Source organism: Typha angustifolia, chromosome 15 (assembly GCF_048772165.1).
Source record: "Typha angustifolia cultivar Huaian chromosome 15, ASM4877216v1, whole genome shotgun sequence".
Lineage (NCBI taxonomy): Eukaryota > Viridiplantae > Streptophyta > Magnoliopsida > Poales > Typhaceae > Typha > Typha angustifolia.
In genome coordinates, this window is record NC_133253.1 from 4,948,012 (window position 1) to 4,964,530 (window position 16,519).

The window sequence follows — 16,519 nt, forward strand, 5'->3', positions numbered from 1 at the left end:
TAGCTACATCAGAATCTAACTTCGATGGGTCTTAGGAGGGGTATAATAGTAACTTTAGGCCTCTCACTCGTTCCAAATGCCACGACCTTTTTCCCTCCTAGGAAATAAAATAGCCACCGTCCGATACTATCCGTTGCCTTTATCGCGCCAATCGTGATGCATCCAGAACAATTCGCTTCCGCCCAATTACATTGCCGCCCCTTTTCTCCCGACCTCGCACTAGTGTGAGGGAGAGTGAGCTGAAGGGGAGAAGAATCCTTGCCACTTCTCGGCTATGTCGCCCGACATGGAGCCGCCGGATTGGCTGCCGGATGGGTGGATCATGGAGGTCAGAAAGGGGAAGAACGGATCCACGTATCGGGTATTCCGATTCGATCACTCTACCTCCAATTTCTTAGAGCGATTTGGCTGCTGGATTGCACGAGAATCTTAGGATTTCTAGGGTTTCCTTCTTCTATCCGTTTTTGTTTACCGTGATCTCTTCTTCCGTCCACTGTAACAATGCAAATTTGAATTCCTTTTCCATTTAGGCCCAAAATAGTCTGTGCACCTGCAGTTGCTTGTTCTTTATGCTGTGTAATGCTAAGAATCGGTTCGTCAATATGCTTATAGTGATTCGATCCACTTCGGATTTGCAGTATTACACCTGCCCGATATCTGGATACACATTTTGTTCAAAAAGAGAAGTTTTGCACTACCTTAACATTATTAAGGATGATGATGGTGATGATCCTGCATTTCAAATAAACGCATGTTTTAAAGATAATAATCGACAAGTAAGTTATCTTCAATTTTTATTCTATTCTTTTGTTGATCCTGTACTTATTGATGGTGCAATTAGCTTATAGAACCAGCTATAGATTCAATCACATGGTTGCCATCTGGATGGATCTTGGAAGTTAGAGTTGAAACTAGTGGTACAAAAGAAGAGCAAATTTATAAGGTACGAAGCAAGAAAAAACCAACTACATGTTTATTTGGTTGTTCATTATGCACCTTTTCAACTTTCCGGCTTTATCTATAATGTTATCCTACACTTGTCACTTAAATTTAAGCATTGATTTTATGGTACTGTCGCAGATGCCATTACATCCTATTATTACCATAAGGTGAATTCTGGTGTAATTAAATTTGCAAATACTTCATACCTCACTCCAAATTTTGAATCGTAATCCAAAGGCTAGATTAGCCCATCACAGTTACTTCATACCCAGTACCGGTTTTGATCTCTTTTAAGTTTTAATACTCCATTAAAGGATAGATTGGTCATTTAACAGATATCTGTTAGGGATAGCATCATATATTCTTCCCTTTATTTTGGTATTATATTCAAATCAAGGAGAGACAGTTGGAAAAGGCTATCCCATCTCTGCAGAAGTTATGAATCTCCTCTTCTATTAAAATTTAATATCTCCATTTTAATGGCTTCTTAGTGCTGTGAGGAGTTTAAACTCCTCTCTGATCCCATCCAAAAGTGCAGTAAGCGCTCAACTTGTTGAACATATGAGAGAGAAAACTAACTAAAACAATTAAAATAGACGAGTTTTCTGAATGGGATGAAAGAGATTCTATTGGATGGCAAAATAGTAAGAAGTGAGGAGTATGAACAAAAAGAGATTGCTATCGGATTTGTTACTGTTCTATTATCTAATTACAATGTCTTTCTTCCTGTACCAGTTTGATTAACTGGAAAGCTGGATATGGAAGAAGAGCTCAAATAAATTTACATTCCAAAGAAAATTGTTTATTCTCCATAGGGTTATTCTCTTTTGCACTTCATTATGATTGCCTGCTTTTTCCATTTTGAATGTTTATCTTGTACATATGGGGAACAAATAGGAACCATTTTTTTCCATTAATAGGTTCAGATTTTTCTACATGCTTATCTTCTGACTTTGCTTTTACTCAAATCCCAGGAGCACTATCACATTTCATCCAATTGTGTGATCAAACTAAAAATGTTCTTTCACTAGCCTGTATGTCTGGTTCAGGTGGATTATTTAGTAGGGCAATGTGGTGGATTAGCCAAGAATGTTAGAAGCAGGTTTGATGGATTACCCAGTTCTAACTTCTAACCAATTATAGAAAAAAGGAAGTTTGACAGTTTAGCAAGTTCAAGAAATAAATACCATCGATTGGTAAACTGGAACATTGAAGATTGAGAGGACAGAAAATTAAATAAGTATATTCTGTGATATAGAAGAATACTTAATTACTGATGAAAAAGTATTTAAGGAAACTCACGTACATTTGCATCTATTGTAGTGCTATATCGATCCAGCTACTGGAAGTAGATTCTTTTCCAAGGAAGAAGTACTTTCCTATCTTAAAGAGGGAAAGTTTTCAAGTCCAAAATCTAGTCATGGAAGTAACTATGATGAAGATCCCACCAACAATGTCAGTTGCTTCCACATCTTTCCTTTATTCTCTTATTCGGACATGTATTCACTCATTGCTAGCTTTTAATTTTGAGCGTGAATATAAGTTTCTGATTATTCATGATATGATTAGGTCCTTGCTCGAATTGAGTACTCTCCAGATGGACTGCCTCATGGCTGGGTTAAAATGTTCAAATTCAGAAGGAATGTATACAAAGGCGGAATCAGAAAAGATCCGGTAGCATTACCCACCAATTTAGTTTCCTTTTTACTAATAAACCAGCTGTTTTCTTAATTTGTGGAGCATTTTATAAGATGTTTACATATTCTGCATAACATATTATTCGAATTTACAGATTCTAATTTGAGAGTGCACAGTGCTTTTTGCTGGAGACATCAAGACATAATTACACATGTATTTACCTGTTTTATTGCTAATGTAATTTGCTAGCTGTAAAGGTTTTGATACAATACTTTAGTCCTTAAAAGTTAAAATCTCCTTTATGGTTACTCTGTCAGGATGTAACCAGCTTTGCGGAGTAGTATCTTCTATAGAGGTTGGCAACCACTGTTAGAAGTTGACAAAGAGTAGTTTCCGAAAAGCCAAATGAAGCTGACACTGGAACAAAGAATTAAGCATTTGAATTGGTCCAGATCTAACAATTTTATGTCAAGCCGTTTAGGAAGTTGACTAGCAGGACATTTATAGATCTTGCTTCCTATGTATTTCCAATAAAAAAAAAAACATATGACATTACATCCATTAGACATTGTAATAGCTATTTATTAATTTATAATAAACCATCAATAAATTTTCTCTTTTATTTTGACCAATTGTTGGACAGCATAAATAATTGCCGTTCATTCTTAGCCCCATGTGAACATATGTCTGATACCATTTACTTCCAGAATTTCACTATTTACCCCTTCCAATCTTCCTGTCCAATTCATAAGCTAATATCTTCTTCCGGATTTCCCATAGAGTTAGGTGACTATCCTTGACGTCATCATTGAATCCTTTCCCCAACCTATGGAATGGCTGGAATGTTGAGAAAGCTTCTAAATGAAGTGGCATATAAATCCTTAGGAATGGGTGCTATCCCGACCAAAAAAAAAGTCAGGCAAAAGAAGCCATAATCTTGAGGATCAATCAATAAATAGACTCATATCTGCTGTTGCAACTTTTTTCATGCAACCAAGAAGTTGTCCTTCCAAACTTCCGCAAGATATTGTTAAAAGGCATAATATACAATATCGGTATGTTATCTAACAATTTAAGTTTTTGGATCAATAAATTATTTAATATAGTGTAAGAGCTAGTTTTTTCTAGAGATCATGATTTCAAACCTCATTAGCATATTTTTATTCTCAATTTTCTGTATTGTGGTTTGGCTGGCTGCACATCTTGTTGACTTTCTATCTACATGTGGCCACGTAAGGGGATGTGTAGAAGGCATGCTATATATTGTTGGCCCATTATTTAACATGTTAAGTCGTTTGGTCAATGGGTTATCTAACCTAGTAAAGGAGAAAGATGATAACTTTTGGTTTAAGAATCATCTTCATCTTTGACAAAAAATAAGCCACAGCCAAAGTAAATAAATAAGTCACCCATAGTACTGTATAAAAAGGTAATAGTTTTTCTTTTCGATATGGACATTAGAAACTTAGATAACTCTTTTTAGTCACAGTATAACACTTCTCCCACTGCAGTCTAAGTAGACTGATACAACACAAATGTTCCTTAGCTGAACTTAGCTGAACTAAGCTATGAGACGTTTTAACCTTATTTCCTGCTAGGTACTGGCACAGTGCCATGATAATTAGCATTTCTATTTTACTGTGAACATTGTCTAAAGATGAAATCAGAAGGTTAATTTTACTTCACTCTCTTCTTCCACAATTTTTCTTTAGCCACTGTCAGAATTAATAACAATCTGATTTCCAATTGGTCAGTAAAAAGTTCCTTATTTTTTACAACTTGTAGTATTGTCTTATTTTTCTACTTATTCCTTTCTTTACGTGTTGTTTTATTTGCATTTTATTAATTAACAGTAAATGATTTAAATTGCAGTACTATATTGATCCAGCCGGTGAATTTGTATTTCGGACCTTGAAAGATGTCACTATCTTTCTTGAATCTGGGGAAATTAGTAAACATGCAACTAAACTAACAAAAGGTTTCCTTGGGATATACTCTCTCAAAATGGACTCTTCTGTAAGTCTACAAATTTGGTGGTTTAACTTCTTGTTTCATTTCTCCTTGCCTTGTTTGGTTCTTTGTTTCTAGGAGTTTGGTAACTCTTAAAACTTATTTGTTTTGTATACAGCATAATTTGCAGCAGCGTATTTTATCTTATTATTTGTTATCTAAGCACTGGAAAGGGAGAAATCCTGTATACATGCCCAGAATCAGAACTGTTAATCCCAAAGAACAACACAGTCAGTGTGACAATGATACTTGAATGTGTAGGAAGCTTATCTTTACAAACTATGCACCTAAACCAGTGTGGCGATGCTGCTTTCTTTTTAGTATTACCTGGAGATTACAATTATGAAAAGCTTGTCTTGCATTGGAATATGTGGATAAAAACTCGACATGTAGAACTGAAAGTTATATCTAGATTGTCATTTGTTATCTTATTGTTATCTTATTGTGCAATATATTCAGCCATGATTCTCATAAACAAGGAAGACATGCTCTCTTCTACTCTATACTGTCACTCAAATCTTTATCAGAATCTTTGTCAAGAAACATTGTTGTCTTGCAGTCTTTATTTTCTGTTTGTTATAGAATGTTAAAGCTTGAATACTTAGTATTATGATTATTGATGGTACTACCATAATCTTTTCTGTTAGCTTAGGTGCTAGAGAAAGTTGTTACAATAATCTTCCTGATAAGATTCTGTCCAGATTGTTCTGGTTCAAATGTAAAAACTAAAAAAAAAAATGTTGGCATCAAGAAGGTAAAATCCTACACCTATTAACTGCAATATGAGAGTAACTTTCAGGTTGATTTTAATTTAGGTAAGACTAGGATTGTTGTTATTCCAGAGGTCTAATTTCATTCTACACTTATAGGACCTATTATTTCATATTTAGAATGAATTCACATTAATATGCATGATTGAGCTAGTTTATCTAATATGAATTTTGTTACAATTCATAATATTACCCTCCACATAATATTGTGAGATAATCAAGTCATAATTGTATGCTAGACTATGAACTGTTCTTGTCTGTATTGTTGTGGACTTTGTTTTCACATAACAACGATCCACATGAGGCTCATCTTGAGGCAAGAAGACTTACCCAACCAACTCTCTCGACAACTATATGGTTGATTGGACCTCCTTTTTTGAGAGTGATAACTATCTTCCACAATTGCTTCTCATAAACTGGCAATTTTGGGATGAACTGCTGAACTACATCTGCCAAGAGATATTAAAGAACAAGAAAGAACCTTATGAATAAGTACGGAAGTGCATTGTCATCGTTAATGAGGTGGTTTTACAAGCTAGAATTCTTCCTTTTTTTTTATGCTTTCCTGTAGAGTTTCCTTTGAAATGTATCACCATGCTACCATGTTTTTGATAATTCATCTGTACTCTATTACTATGTCATTCAATTTTATTACTTTGTATCTTCATCTTGTAGAAACCATGCTCTTCTCTCCCTATAATAAGTTAATAACAAACTATCTATACAATGTTGCCTTACTCAGCTCTGGCAATTCTAGTAATTAATAAAAACGATATTGTATTTATCATTTTATTGCTATTATTGCAGTGCCAAAATTTTGTTTCTTTACTACTTCCAAATCTTATTCCTGATGGATGGTTTGCCCACCACAGCCTCCGATTGCAGCGAAAATGCTGAAGTCACCAGTCACTGATACGAGGCAACACCTTTTGGGGGGACAGGCAGCAAATTCAAATGGACCATTGGTGATAAAGACTGAGGAACTGCATAAAAATCCTCCTATGTCAACTTTGGACCTCACTTCATCTCAGTGTAATTTTCTGACTTCTTTGATTATGATCTAAAGTTGCCTTCTACTATTAAGACATCTGGATCTCCCTCTAGCTTCTTTAATATTATAATAATTCCTAATTTTTCTTGTTTTAGAAGAAAGGCTTTGGCCTATGGTCCCTGTTTTATTGAAACATAAGACATCCAAGCCAGCACCTCTCCTAAGGTTTCTGATACCAAAAGGAAAACCCCCATTTAGAGAATACCAATCTACAGAAAACAAAGTGTAATATTAAAGAAGCTAGTTCTGTAATTCAATGTATTGAATAAGATGACATAAAACATTCAATCATTAGTGCCATAAGAGCACTTCATTGCAACATATTTGTTGGTCAAGAGGTTCTTTTTCTTTTCTTTTCTGGGGAATCAAAGACTTTAAATCTGTCATATCTGTAGTATGTTTCCTAGAGAAGTCCAGAAGGGAGAAAAACTATTGCTTTAGTAGCATCAGATTGACCGATTGGATATGGAACCGAGTGTTTCTTGATGGTGTGATTGGTTGCATCACCTACCTATTTCTTGTAAGTTTTATCCAATTGATAGTAGGTAGTTAAAGTTTACCATTTCTTTAGAGCCTTCTCATCGTTGAGTTGTTCTACAATCAACCACGTATTGTTTGGAGAAGGCTTGAATGATCATGATGTGGATGGAGGCTGCTCCAAACTTTAAGTAACATGTATGGTTTCTCATTACAGTCTGCATTCAAGAAAAGGTGCTGGAGGAAAATCTTTTTTGCGTTACAGCCAGCCAGTTAGTCCCCTCTAATTTAAGTTGTTTGTATTGCAGGTGAGGAAGGTCCTCTGCCTGTCTGCTCAGCTCCAGATATCAAGCCAGAAGAAGGAAAACCAAAGAAGAAACTAAGGAAGTCAGAACCTTCAACCTGTGGAGATGTTAAGACCAGAAAGGCAAAGAAAAGAACAACCGAAATGTTGGATCCGGCTATCATGGAATCGCCAGAGCTTTCCAAGTACTTCAGGACCAAGGCAACAGATAGACAAAATTGTTCAAAGCAAGAAAAGAAGAGCAAGAAACCAACAGAAGAACCAAGAAATATTCCACTGGATTTGCCAATTAAACTTGAGCAGGAAGGAGAGATGGATCTACATGACCAAGAAAATGGGAAACCGTCAATTCCAGAAGGTGAGTTATTGGAAGTAAAGAATGTGAAGGATTCATTAGATGAGAATCCTTTTGAGCAGGAAGGAGAGCCAGATCTACACGACCATGAAAACTGGAAATCATCAATTCCAGAAAGTGAGATATTGGAAGTTGAGAATGTGAAGGACTCACCAGATGAGAATCCAATTGAGCAGGAAGGAGAGCCAGATCTACATGACCAAGAAAATGGGAAACCATCAATTACAGAAGGTGAGTTATTGGAAGTAAAAAATGTGATGGACTCATCAGATGAGAATCCAATTGTAGGGCTTAAAAAGAGTGACAACAAATGTAAAGCTCAGAGCATGAATTCATTTTCTCGGCGGGGATCAAAACGTCTTGCTGGGGTTGGAGCGCCTCCAAGAGATGACTCTTTACATGGTAACAATTTTCATGCAGTCATGATGTCAAAGGGAAGAATCAAATAAGGGACTCCTTCCTTCCATGGGTCCCTGAAAGTGAGGGGCTTCAAAAACCAGCTATTGTAGGTGATCAGCAAGCTGAGGCAGGAAAAATAAGAGACTATAAGGTGGAAACTTGGGGGCACTACCACATGCTGATTCATGTTGTGGCGCATGTTTCCAGTTGGCTTTCAGGACCCTTGAAGGTGATATTCCAGAATCTGGATATTGTCTCAGGCTTCAGGAATGTTGTGGCTATCAGTCAAGTTTGCTTTACCAACAGAATGGCACCTCGGAGTGTTGCAGCCAGGCCGACTTACGGCCTACCTATGAAGCTGGTGCCACAATAAGAGAGCTTCATATTTTCGAAAGGAAGAAGGTGAAGTTCTTTCGAGAATGACATACTGCCAGTGTGGTGTTCCAAGATCAATAACAGCACAGGATAACCAGTATATAATGTAAGATTTCTAAGTTATGAGCTCAAGACCTACCATTATTTGTCCTTAATAATTCTTGCAGGGCGGAGGATCCTCCATTCTCTTGGAGCATTAGCCATGTATTATTACTGATAATCATGTAGGAATCCAAATTCATCTGTTGGTAGGCATATGACATTTATGTGTGGTCCCTTTCAGGCTATATGTTTAAGAAATGATAACATTATATGCCATGTTAGATTATTAATCGATTGCCACAGAAGAGATATTCTGGCATAATTCCTAGCTTATTGTGTTGCTTGGGCAAAGAATTGGTTCACCCTTTCATTCTTTTGGACCTTTTTTTTGAATTTATTGGTGATATTATCTAATTTTAATCTTATTGGTGACCTTGAATCTATTGAATTAGTACATGAATCCATTTAATTCAAGAAAGTTGAACTGACTGCTGTCAGAGGAAAGGCACCCACATGATCATTTCATGAGAAAGATATTATTGGTAACATGAAGATGATTCATTACATCCCAAAGCAGGCATTGCTAGATCTCACATATATATATATATATATATCATCATGTTTACAAGATGGAGACTAAACTTAGGTGGTCTTATAATGCCAATATAACTCTGGAGATTATTCGATGTCTGAAACTTAACGCAGCTCAGCACTTGGATATCTGCATCAAATCACATGCTTGGTTTGACATTGAGGCGAGTACCAACTTTCTGACCCAACGACGTATCACACTGCATCCATAGAAATCGCCATTGATTAATAAGTAATCGAGAAGAAAATCAAGCTTGTAAGCTTGTAATCACACCCAAGGTTTGACAATTTAGAATTAGAGCCCCCTGTTTTCGACTTTTTGTCCAATAACACCTAACTATTAGTGCATCATTTAGCTTTCAACTTCATAATTTCGTTAAAAGTTCTGGAGTGGATGGGAAATTTTCCAAGATTGATTCACAAAGATATACAAATTAAAGAAAGCTCAAACGAAGAGAGGAAGCGATTAGGCCAACCTGAGTTAGATATGAGACCCAGATGCTGCGGAGTTCATGGCTGACCTTGGGGTGGCTCAACGCTTCCACCCATCGCCGGATGAAACGCTCTTGCCTGCGAAGAAGAGCAGGTAAAACATTGGTAGTTCTTTGGTAATGCAATTTTTATCTCAACTGGAAATTCTCAGCAGCATTTAATCATATACCTGTCGGGCGCCCAGGTGCGGTACCGCTCTCCCGGCTGCTTGAAATCATTCTGCTTGTGAATCGTAATCTACATGATCCAAACAACACAGAATTAGAAGGGGAAAAAAAAATGGACGCATATTATGAATCAAAATACGTTTCACAAGGGCCTTTTGCGCTCACCTTCTCGCGCCGGCCGGTCACCGGCCGTGTCGGAATTGGGAATCGCTGCGCGTGTCGGAGCGTATCGTGCCTCGATGGGAAGTAATCCACCTAATAACAAGTGAACACCGAGGTTAACTAACTTATCGTGGAATAAAACTCCATCTAAGAAACAAAAGAGTTATAATAAAATCGAATCAGTAGTAGTACCTCCTCGTTCCTCTGCACGACGTTCATGAGTCCGTCGTAGTGGTTGTTGTGGAACGCGCATTTCGGCGCGTTGACCGGCAGCGACAAGTAGTTGGGGCCGAGGCGGTAGCGCTGGGTGTCGGCGTAGGCGAAGACCCTGCACTGCAGCATCTTGTCGTCGGAGTAGTAGATGCCAGGGACGACCAACCCCGGCCCGAAGGCAAGCTGCTCGTTCTCCGCGAAGAAGTTGTCGACGTTCCGGTTTAGGACCAGCCGTCCGACCGGCTGGAGAGGGAGGAGGTCCTCCGGCCATGTCTTGGTGTCGTCGAGCGGGTCGAAGTCGAAGCGGTCTTCTTGGTCAGGATCAATGACCTGCGTACTTCCAAATTTTGAAGATTAGTAAGTAGATTTTTTTGTTAAACATTTCGGTAATTTGCACGTAACACCCCACATTTTAGTAATATTGTGATTAATATATCATCTTTAATCTATTTGTAATCTAGAATGATTTTCGTTTTTTTTTTAATAATTCAATAGCCGATATTTTGATTAGGCCTAGTTTAGAATGAAATTATAAAAATATCCTTAAAAATTAATGTTGAAGAAAAAAGGAGGGTGTTTTAGAGATCTAATTAAGATGGCGGGGCGAGTTACTACTAACCTGCACGAAGAGCTTCCACTCGGGGTAATTCCCGGCGGCGATGGACTCATAGAGGTCCTGCGTCGCATGGCTGTGGTTATTCCCTCCGATGACCACCGCCTCCTCCTCGAGCAAGCACTGGACGCCGCAGGTGGGCTTCCAGTGGAACTTCACGTACTGCGCCTTGCCGTCCTTGTTGATGAAGGTGTAAGTGTTCACGCCGAACCCCTCCATGTGGCGGTAATCGGTCGGCACGCCGACGTCGTCGAAGAGGAAGAAGAAGGTGTGGAGGCTCTCCGGGTGGTGAGACAGGAAGTCGAACACCCTCCAGTACTCCTGGATGTGGGACTTCGGGTTGGGCTTGAACGCATGAATCACGTCCGGGAATTTGATGCCGTCTCGGATGAAGAAGACTGGGAAGTTGTTGCCAAGTAGATCCCAGTTGCCCTATTTATATAGATATATATAGTTAGTACAATGATCTCGTTAAACACTAAATATGCAAGCAAGTGTTTCTAGGTCGATCATACCTCTCTAGTGTAGAACTTGACGGCGAAGCCGCGGGGGTCGCGGATGGTCTCGGGGCTACCGCGCTCGTGGATGACGGTGGAGAAGCGGACGATGACCGGAGTCTGGACGCCGGGAGCCCGGAGGAAGTCGGCGCAGGTGAGGTTAGTGACGTCATGGGTGCACTCAAAGAAGCCCTTAGCGCTGGCTCCCCTGGCATGGACCACGCGCTCCGGGATCCTCTCCCGGGCAAAGTGCGCGATCTTCTCGATCAAATGGTAGTCCTCAAGAAGGATAGGCCCTCTGGGTCCCACGGTAAGGGCTTCGTTGTCGTTCCACACCGGCGCGCCGGCGTTGGTGGTCGTGTAGGAGGTGTCGAACGCACTTGAGGGACGGAACTGCCCAAAAATAAAATTAAAATGCAACCCGGAAATATATTATTAATTCATAATTTAATTATGAATTGAGTACTCGATGCAGGAATCCCCTGCAACCTCATGCTGCACAGAATCCCGATCACGAGGCCAACCTTGCACATGACACTCTATCCTACACTGCCGGTGATGGTTGAGATGTCACCTCGAACAACTTTAGTACTTTTGTTGCCTAATCACTTTTAATTTTTATATAATTTTACTTACCCAAAGTATTGGAAATAAAAATTAAAAAAAAGAAAACATTGCATGCATGATGGATCTATCTATAAACTTATATCAAACAATTGCTTGAAAATTGAGAATACTTATTTAAATTAAACTAGAAAATGTTTGTTCTTAGATCAATATCAAACAGGAAAAACAAGCTCTAAATTAATCTTTTTTAATAGAATGATTTAAATTCCTCATAGAAGCTACATATCCCATACCTTGTAAGGATCCATGGCAGCCTTCTCTCTAGAGTCTAGATCTCTCCCAGTTCAATTGCTTCTCTTGGTTTCCTCAAAGGCTTGTTATATAATGGAAGAGTTAGGTTATGGTCACCCCCCCCGGTCTCCTTTGCACCCACGGCATCACAACCAGTGACTGTGCTTACTGTAGGTAGAGAGTGAGATCACAACCGGACAAACCAACCTAATGGAGGAGGAGAGAAAAGTTTTAGCCAGAAAGGTGATGGTGACCAGAGCTTAATTCACTGTTGTCTCAGATTATTTAGTGCAAGTTAATTAAGCTTAATGTATAAGTTTAAATATGTGGGGTTGGCAAGATGTGGCTCCATAGAGATGGGAATGGTTTGGTGAAGGAAGTGTACTGATTACAACTTAGAAGAGATTTTTTTTCTCTCTCCCTTTTGAGTTCCACTTGGTGGCTCTCTGTGATCTTTAGATTGTTTGGGAGCTTGATAGACATAGTAGAGTAGTACAATATGAAGTTGCTATATCCATTTCTACAGTGCAGATTGATGTGTGAACTTTTTTTACTGAGTTACAACTGTTAGATTTTTTTTGTTCAGAATTATTGTATCTTTATCTTATGTTAGTACAGTAGAGTAGTACTAACATGAAGTTGCTGTCTCCATTTCTATAGTGCAGATTAATGTGTGTACTTTTTAGTGAGTTACAACTTGTTATCATATCTTTATCTTATGTTAGCAAGTGTACTCAGTTTGAACAAAGATTACTTTACTTTACTTTACTTTACCCCCATAAACTTTCTTGTTCTAATCACTAAGTTATCTCAAACTTTTTTCTAAGAATAAAATATCAATTTAATAAAAGTAAGGTCACAAGTTATTTTGTCGCCTATGTTGATAATATTTGTAGTTGCAATCCCATTGCATAGTGAAACAAAATTTTAAAGACTATTATGATATTATCATCAAGTTATTTTACTGATAAATATGGATAGATATTTCCAGTCCTTTGAATAATCTTGACTACCAGACTATGCATTTGTTACTGGAAGGAAAGAGATAGCTGAGAAGGCCAAGCATTATCCTTGACAAATCTTTGACTACAAACTCTATCTGACGTAGGAATGGCCTCTTATTCCATTAACCTAATCCACATATCTACAAAGATATCATATTATATCACTCTACATTGAGTCAAAATACAGATATTTTATGTGTGATTCACCTAGCTGCAAAAAAGAACAAACAAAACATTTAGGATTTCAAATTACCTGCAACTCCCCCAAGAATGATGGAAACTATGAGCTAGTTATTATGATGGTAGGAGAGATCCTAACTCATGAAGGCCACCAGCACAATAAAAGAAAAAATAATAGAATCTTGGGCAAAATATAATTCAAAATGTATCTATGAACTTTCATTTGTCTCGATCTATAAATAGTTTCTTGACAAATATACATTCTAGCATAAAATATTGTCCATTCTTTCACTATTACATTCTAGATATTAAAAACTAATATTCAAAAAGAAAAAGAAAGAACATAAAAGGACAGAAAAATCAAACATTTTAATATTTTTGACATCAAAAATACCTTCACCGTAGATTAAAACTCACAGTAATTTCTATTATAATTATGGAGTTTATATTCGCCGACAAATTCGACAGGAAGAGTGCCCACCTTGTCTACTAACGCACAAGTCTTTTGCCTTGTTATCAGATTCACTTGCACTTTTTACCTTGAAATAGCATTCTGAAAGGAGATCTAGATCGAGTAATTCACAGACATGCACCATCTTGTAGCAGTGCCAGTACTGTTGCATATTGATGTCATGTGAGCACTAGAATATTTAGTTGAGATATCACAATTGTTTGGCCCATAAGCATGGCCATCCACATTTATTCCAACATTATCCCTTTAGTTTTTGACCAAATTAAATAGTCCTCCCTCAAATTTTCTCTTTACTCAAATGGATCATCCCAAACTTAATCAAAGAGGGTTTGTTTTATTATAGTTGTCAATAAAATGCTGATAAGATAACAAATAAAACGTCAATCTTATCAGCAATTTATATATATAACACTGAATTTATCTAATGATTTATTTATAATTTTTTCAGATGAAACCTAATAGATTCAACTAAGTTGTTGATCTTAGTTTTAGTTTTTCACAAAATGTTGGTTAGATCAGCATCTTATAGAAAAAGGCATTGAACTTGTTAGAATATTTTCTTTTTAGATAAAACTGATATTTATATACTCTTTTTGGTATTAAATTTGAGAAGAATTTATTTTAGAAAAGGAAAAATTTAGAAAAAGGCTGTCTCTTTCCTATAGAAGTTTTTTTTTTTGCTCCATCAAACTATCAAATTGTAACCATTTTATAAATCTTAATGTATCTTGATTTGTAAACAGTAGAAATGTATTGTCTGAAACATAATGTTATGAAAAAAAAAATTTTAATAAAGTGAAATCAATTTTTTAATTATTTATGAGCCTAAAGGTTAAATATAGGCCGGACAAATAGCTAACTCTTCCCAGATACAGAGGCACTTAGGCTTCACCGAGTTTTTAATTATTTAGTTTAGGCTTCAAATCATATGCATCGCCGAATAATTACTCCAAACCAAACACCGTCGAAACCTGAGCGATCAATCAAATCAAGCCAAACCACTAAATAATTTCTCCATAATATTATTTGAGATTAGAATTAAACCCATAACCTCCTTGATCATAGAAAAGATACATACCAAACTCTACTAAAGTTATCGGTAATATTATGAAAGTTATAAATGATTATAGCTAATGTTTTCTTTTTCACTTCCACTGAGTTTTACTCTCTCTTTGTTCTTCTTAAGTAATAAAAAAGAAAAAAAGGGTACAGATGACATTTTCTCACGCATTTGGCAGCAATGGGTGGCAGCCATTATTGTGGATTAATGGTCCTTCCAATGATAGCACTGCCACTTGGGCCTTAGCTATAGATATGAATTGATTATTATATAGAGCAAACATATAAATTATCTTTGTATTAGAGCCGTGAACAGAAGCAAGTAGTGACAGATGATGACTGGTCTTACCACAAGAAAACAGCAACATTGTCACAGATCTCTTTTATCCTTCTTCTGCTTAATGCTATTGGTTAGGCTGGATTGGATTTGATGTTATGCCTTATCCGTTGGAAAACCTATCAAAGAGTTTTTCCACATACCATCTTTACAATTCTTGCTTCAATCTCTTCTTCTTCTTCCTATAATCCTCTACAGTACCTCCTTAATTTCCTTAAACACACTAATGGAAAATAATACTTCCATTAGTATTCTGAAAAGAAGAAAAGGAGGAAGAAGAAGCAGCAGCAGCAGCAGCTAAGAAGAAGGGGGAAAACAAAAGATTTCATAAGTTGGCGACTGATGAGATTGATTGAAGAGAGAGAGTTAGTTTAATTTTTTGGTAGTAGTTCAATTTTCTCGTTGAGATATCATGTGATTATAATATAAAATCTATTCTTTGGATGCATATATATTATATATAGAGAGAGAGAACATAATAGATATGTATCAGGATTCAGGAAGGATTCTATATATATTACTTTTCCATTCCATATGCCCTTAGACTATATTAAAAAAAAAATCTTCTGTGACTTGATACACAAAACAAACAAAGAAGTGTACGAGTCTCAGTATAATAATATTGATGGCAATCCATCATTGAAACAATGCATGATTTGAAGAATCCAAATCCTATTGCATGATAGACTCACCTTTGGACGGAAAGAGCTTAAGTCAGTCTATAAACAAGAAGAAGATAAAAATATTATTTTTTCTCTTGGTTTATATATAAATATTCCTTCTTTTTCTTTCTTTTCTCTTATCTTTTAACTTTTACAAATAAATCGAAGCTCAGTGACTTCTCTCTCTCTCTTCTCACTTTTTTTAACCTAATTTTATTTTTCTAATCAAGATGCCGAGCCGCCATGGTCAAGGAAGAAGAAATTACTTTACTTTCCCTCTCTAAGCAGTGATCGTTACCGTCATCACCGTCACCATCGTCCCGAGCGTCCCCTTCAAATTAATTACCTAACTTTTATAAAAGGGTGCTGAGCTCCGTTCCGTCGAATCTCTACTCGAATTAGCTCGATATATATATTTATTAATAAAAATTAAAATAAATTAAATTAAATCAGCTAGATACTTAAATCAACCATATCAACCGAGGCTGTGTTGATTGATAGCTATACCCGCTGTGTCATTTTAGCAGAATTCTTGCATGGAAAAATTGTCCACAGTGATCTTCTTGTCGCGTGAGTTAGAGCCGATGATTGTAAGGGTTACGGACAATATATTGTCAGTAATGGGACGTAACTTTTGAGCTCCAATCCAAGAAAAATAAAATAAAAAAATATCTCAGCATAATTTGTCCCCACTAATAGAAATGATTAATTGTACGGTGGAGAACTAATCATATTGTAGTTGTATGTGTACCCCTTTAGTATAGTATAGCTTCTCCATTTAAATTTTAGGAAATGCTAAACGTGGGATTAGTTATACTAAGACCCATAAATTATTGCCTATTTCCAAAT

General features: G+C 36.9%; 2 protein-coding genes across 2 annotated transcripts; one reads left to right on the forward strand and one right to left on the reverse strand.

The window, feature by feature from the left end:
- The first annotated feature begins 107 nt into the window (after positions 1-107).
- LOC140779623 (uncharacterized) lies at positions 108-8,653 on the forward strand. Its single transcript, XM_073124786.1, has 8 exons — positions 108-361; positions 639-776; positions 842-943; positions 2,266-2,397; positions 2,512-2,616; positions 4,453-4,596; positions 6,233-6,392; positions 7,197-8,653. Exons 1-8 carry the CDS (start codon positions 275-277, stop codon positions 7,994-7,996), a joined length of 1,668 nt encoding a protein of 555 aa, XP_072980887.1. The 5' UTR covers positions 108-274; the 3' UTR covers positions 7,997-8,653.
- A 202-nt stretch (positions 8,654-8,855) lies between these two features.
- LOC140779624 (catalase isozyme A) lies at positions 8,856-12,119 on the reverse strand. The gene is made up of 8 exons (XM_073124787.1): positions 11,959-12,119; positions 11,117-11,491; positions 10,608-11,033; positions 9,968-10,318; positions 9,779-9,868; positions 9,616-9,683; positions 9,431-9,524; positions 8,856-9,154 (listed from the first exon to the last, which is right to left on the reverse strand). Exons 1-8 carry the CDS (start codon positions 11,971-11,973, stop codon positions 9,095-9,097), a joined length of 1,479 nt encoding a protein of 492 aa, XP_072980888.1. The 5' UTR covers positions 11,974-12,119; the 3' UTR covers positions 8,856-9,094.
- Positions 12,120-16,519: the final 4,400 nt, after the last annotated feature.

Bases quoted from the DNA above. Each gene is read 5' to 3' on its own strand.
- LOC140779623 (XM_073124786.1), top strand. From the start codon at position 275: ATGTCGCCCGACATGGAGCCGCCGGATTGGCTGCCGGATGGGTGGATC. The intron at 777-841 runs GTAAGTTATCTT...TGGTGCAATTAG, and splicing joins TTAAAGATAATAATCGACAA to CTTATAGAACCAGCTATAGA. The intron at 944-2,265 runs GTACGAAGCAAG...CATCTATTGTAG, and splicing joins AAGAAGAGCAAATTTATAAG to TGCTATATCGATCCAGCTAC.
- LOC140779624 (XM_073124787.1), bottom strand. The intron at 11,034-11,116 runs GTATGATCGACC...CTATATAAATAG, and splicing joins TCAAGTTCTACACTAGAGAG to GGCAACTGGGATCTACTTGG. The intron at 9,869-9,967 runs GTACTACTACTG...ACTTGTTATTAG, and splicing joins TCGTGCAGAGGAACGAGGAG to GTGGATTACTTCCCATCGAG.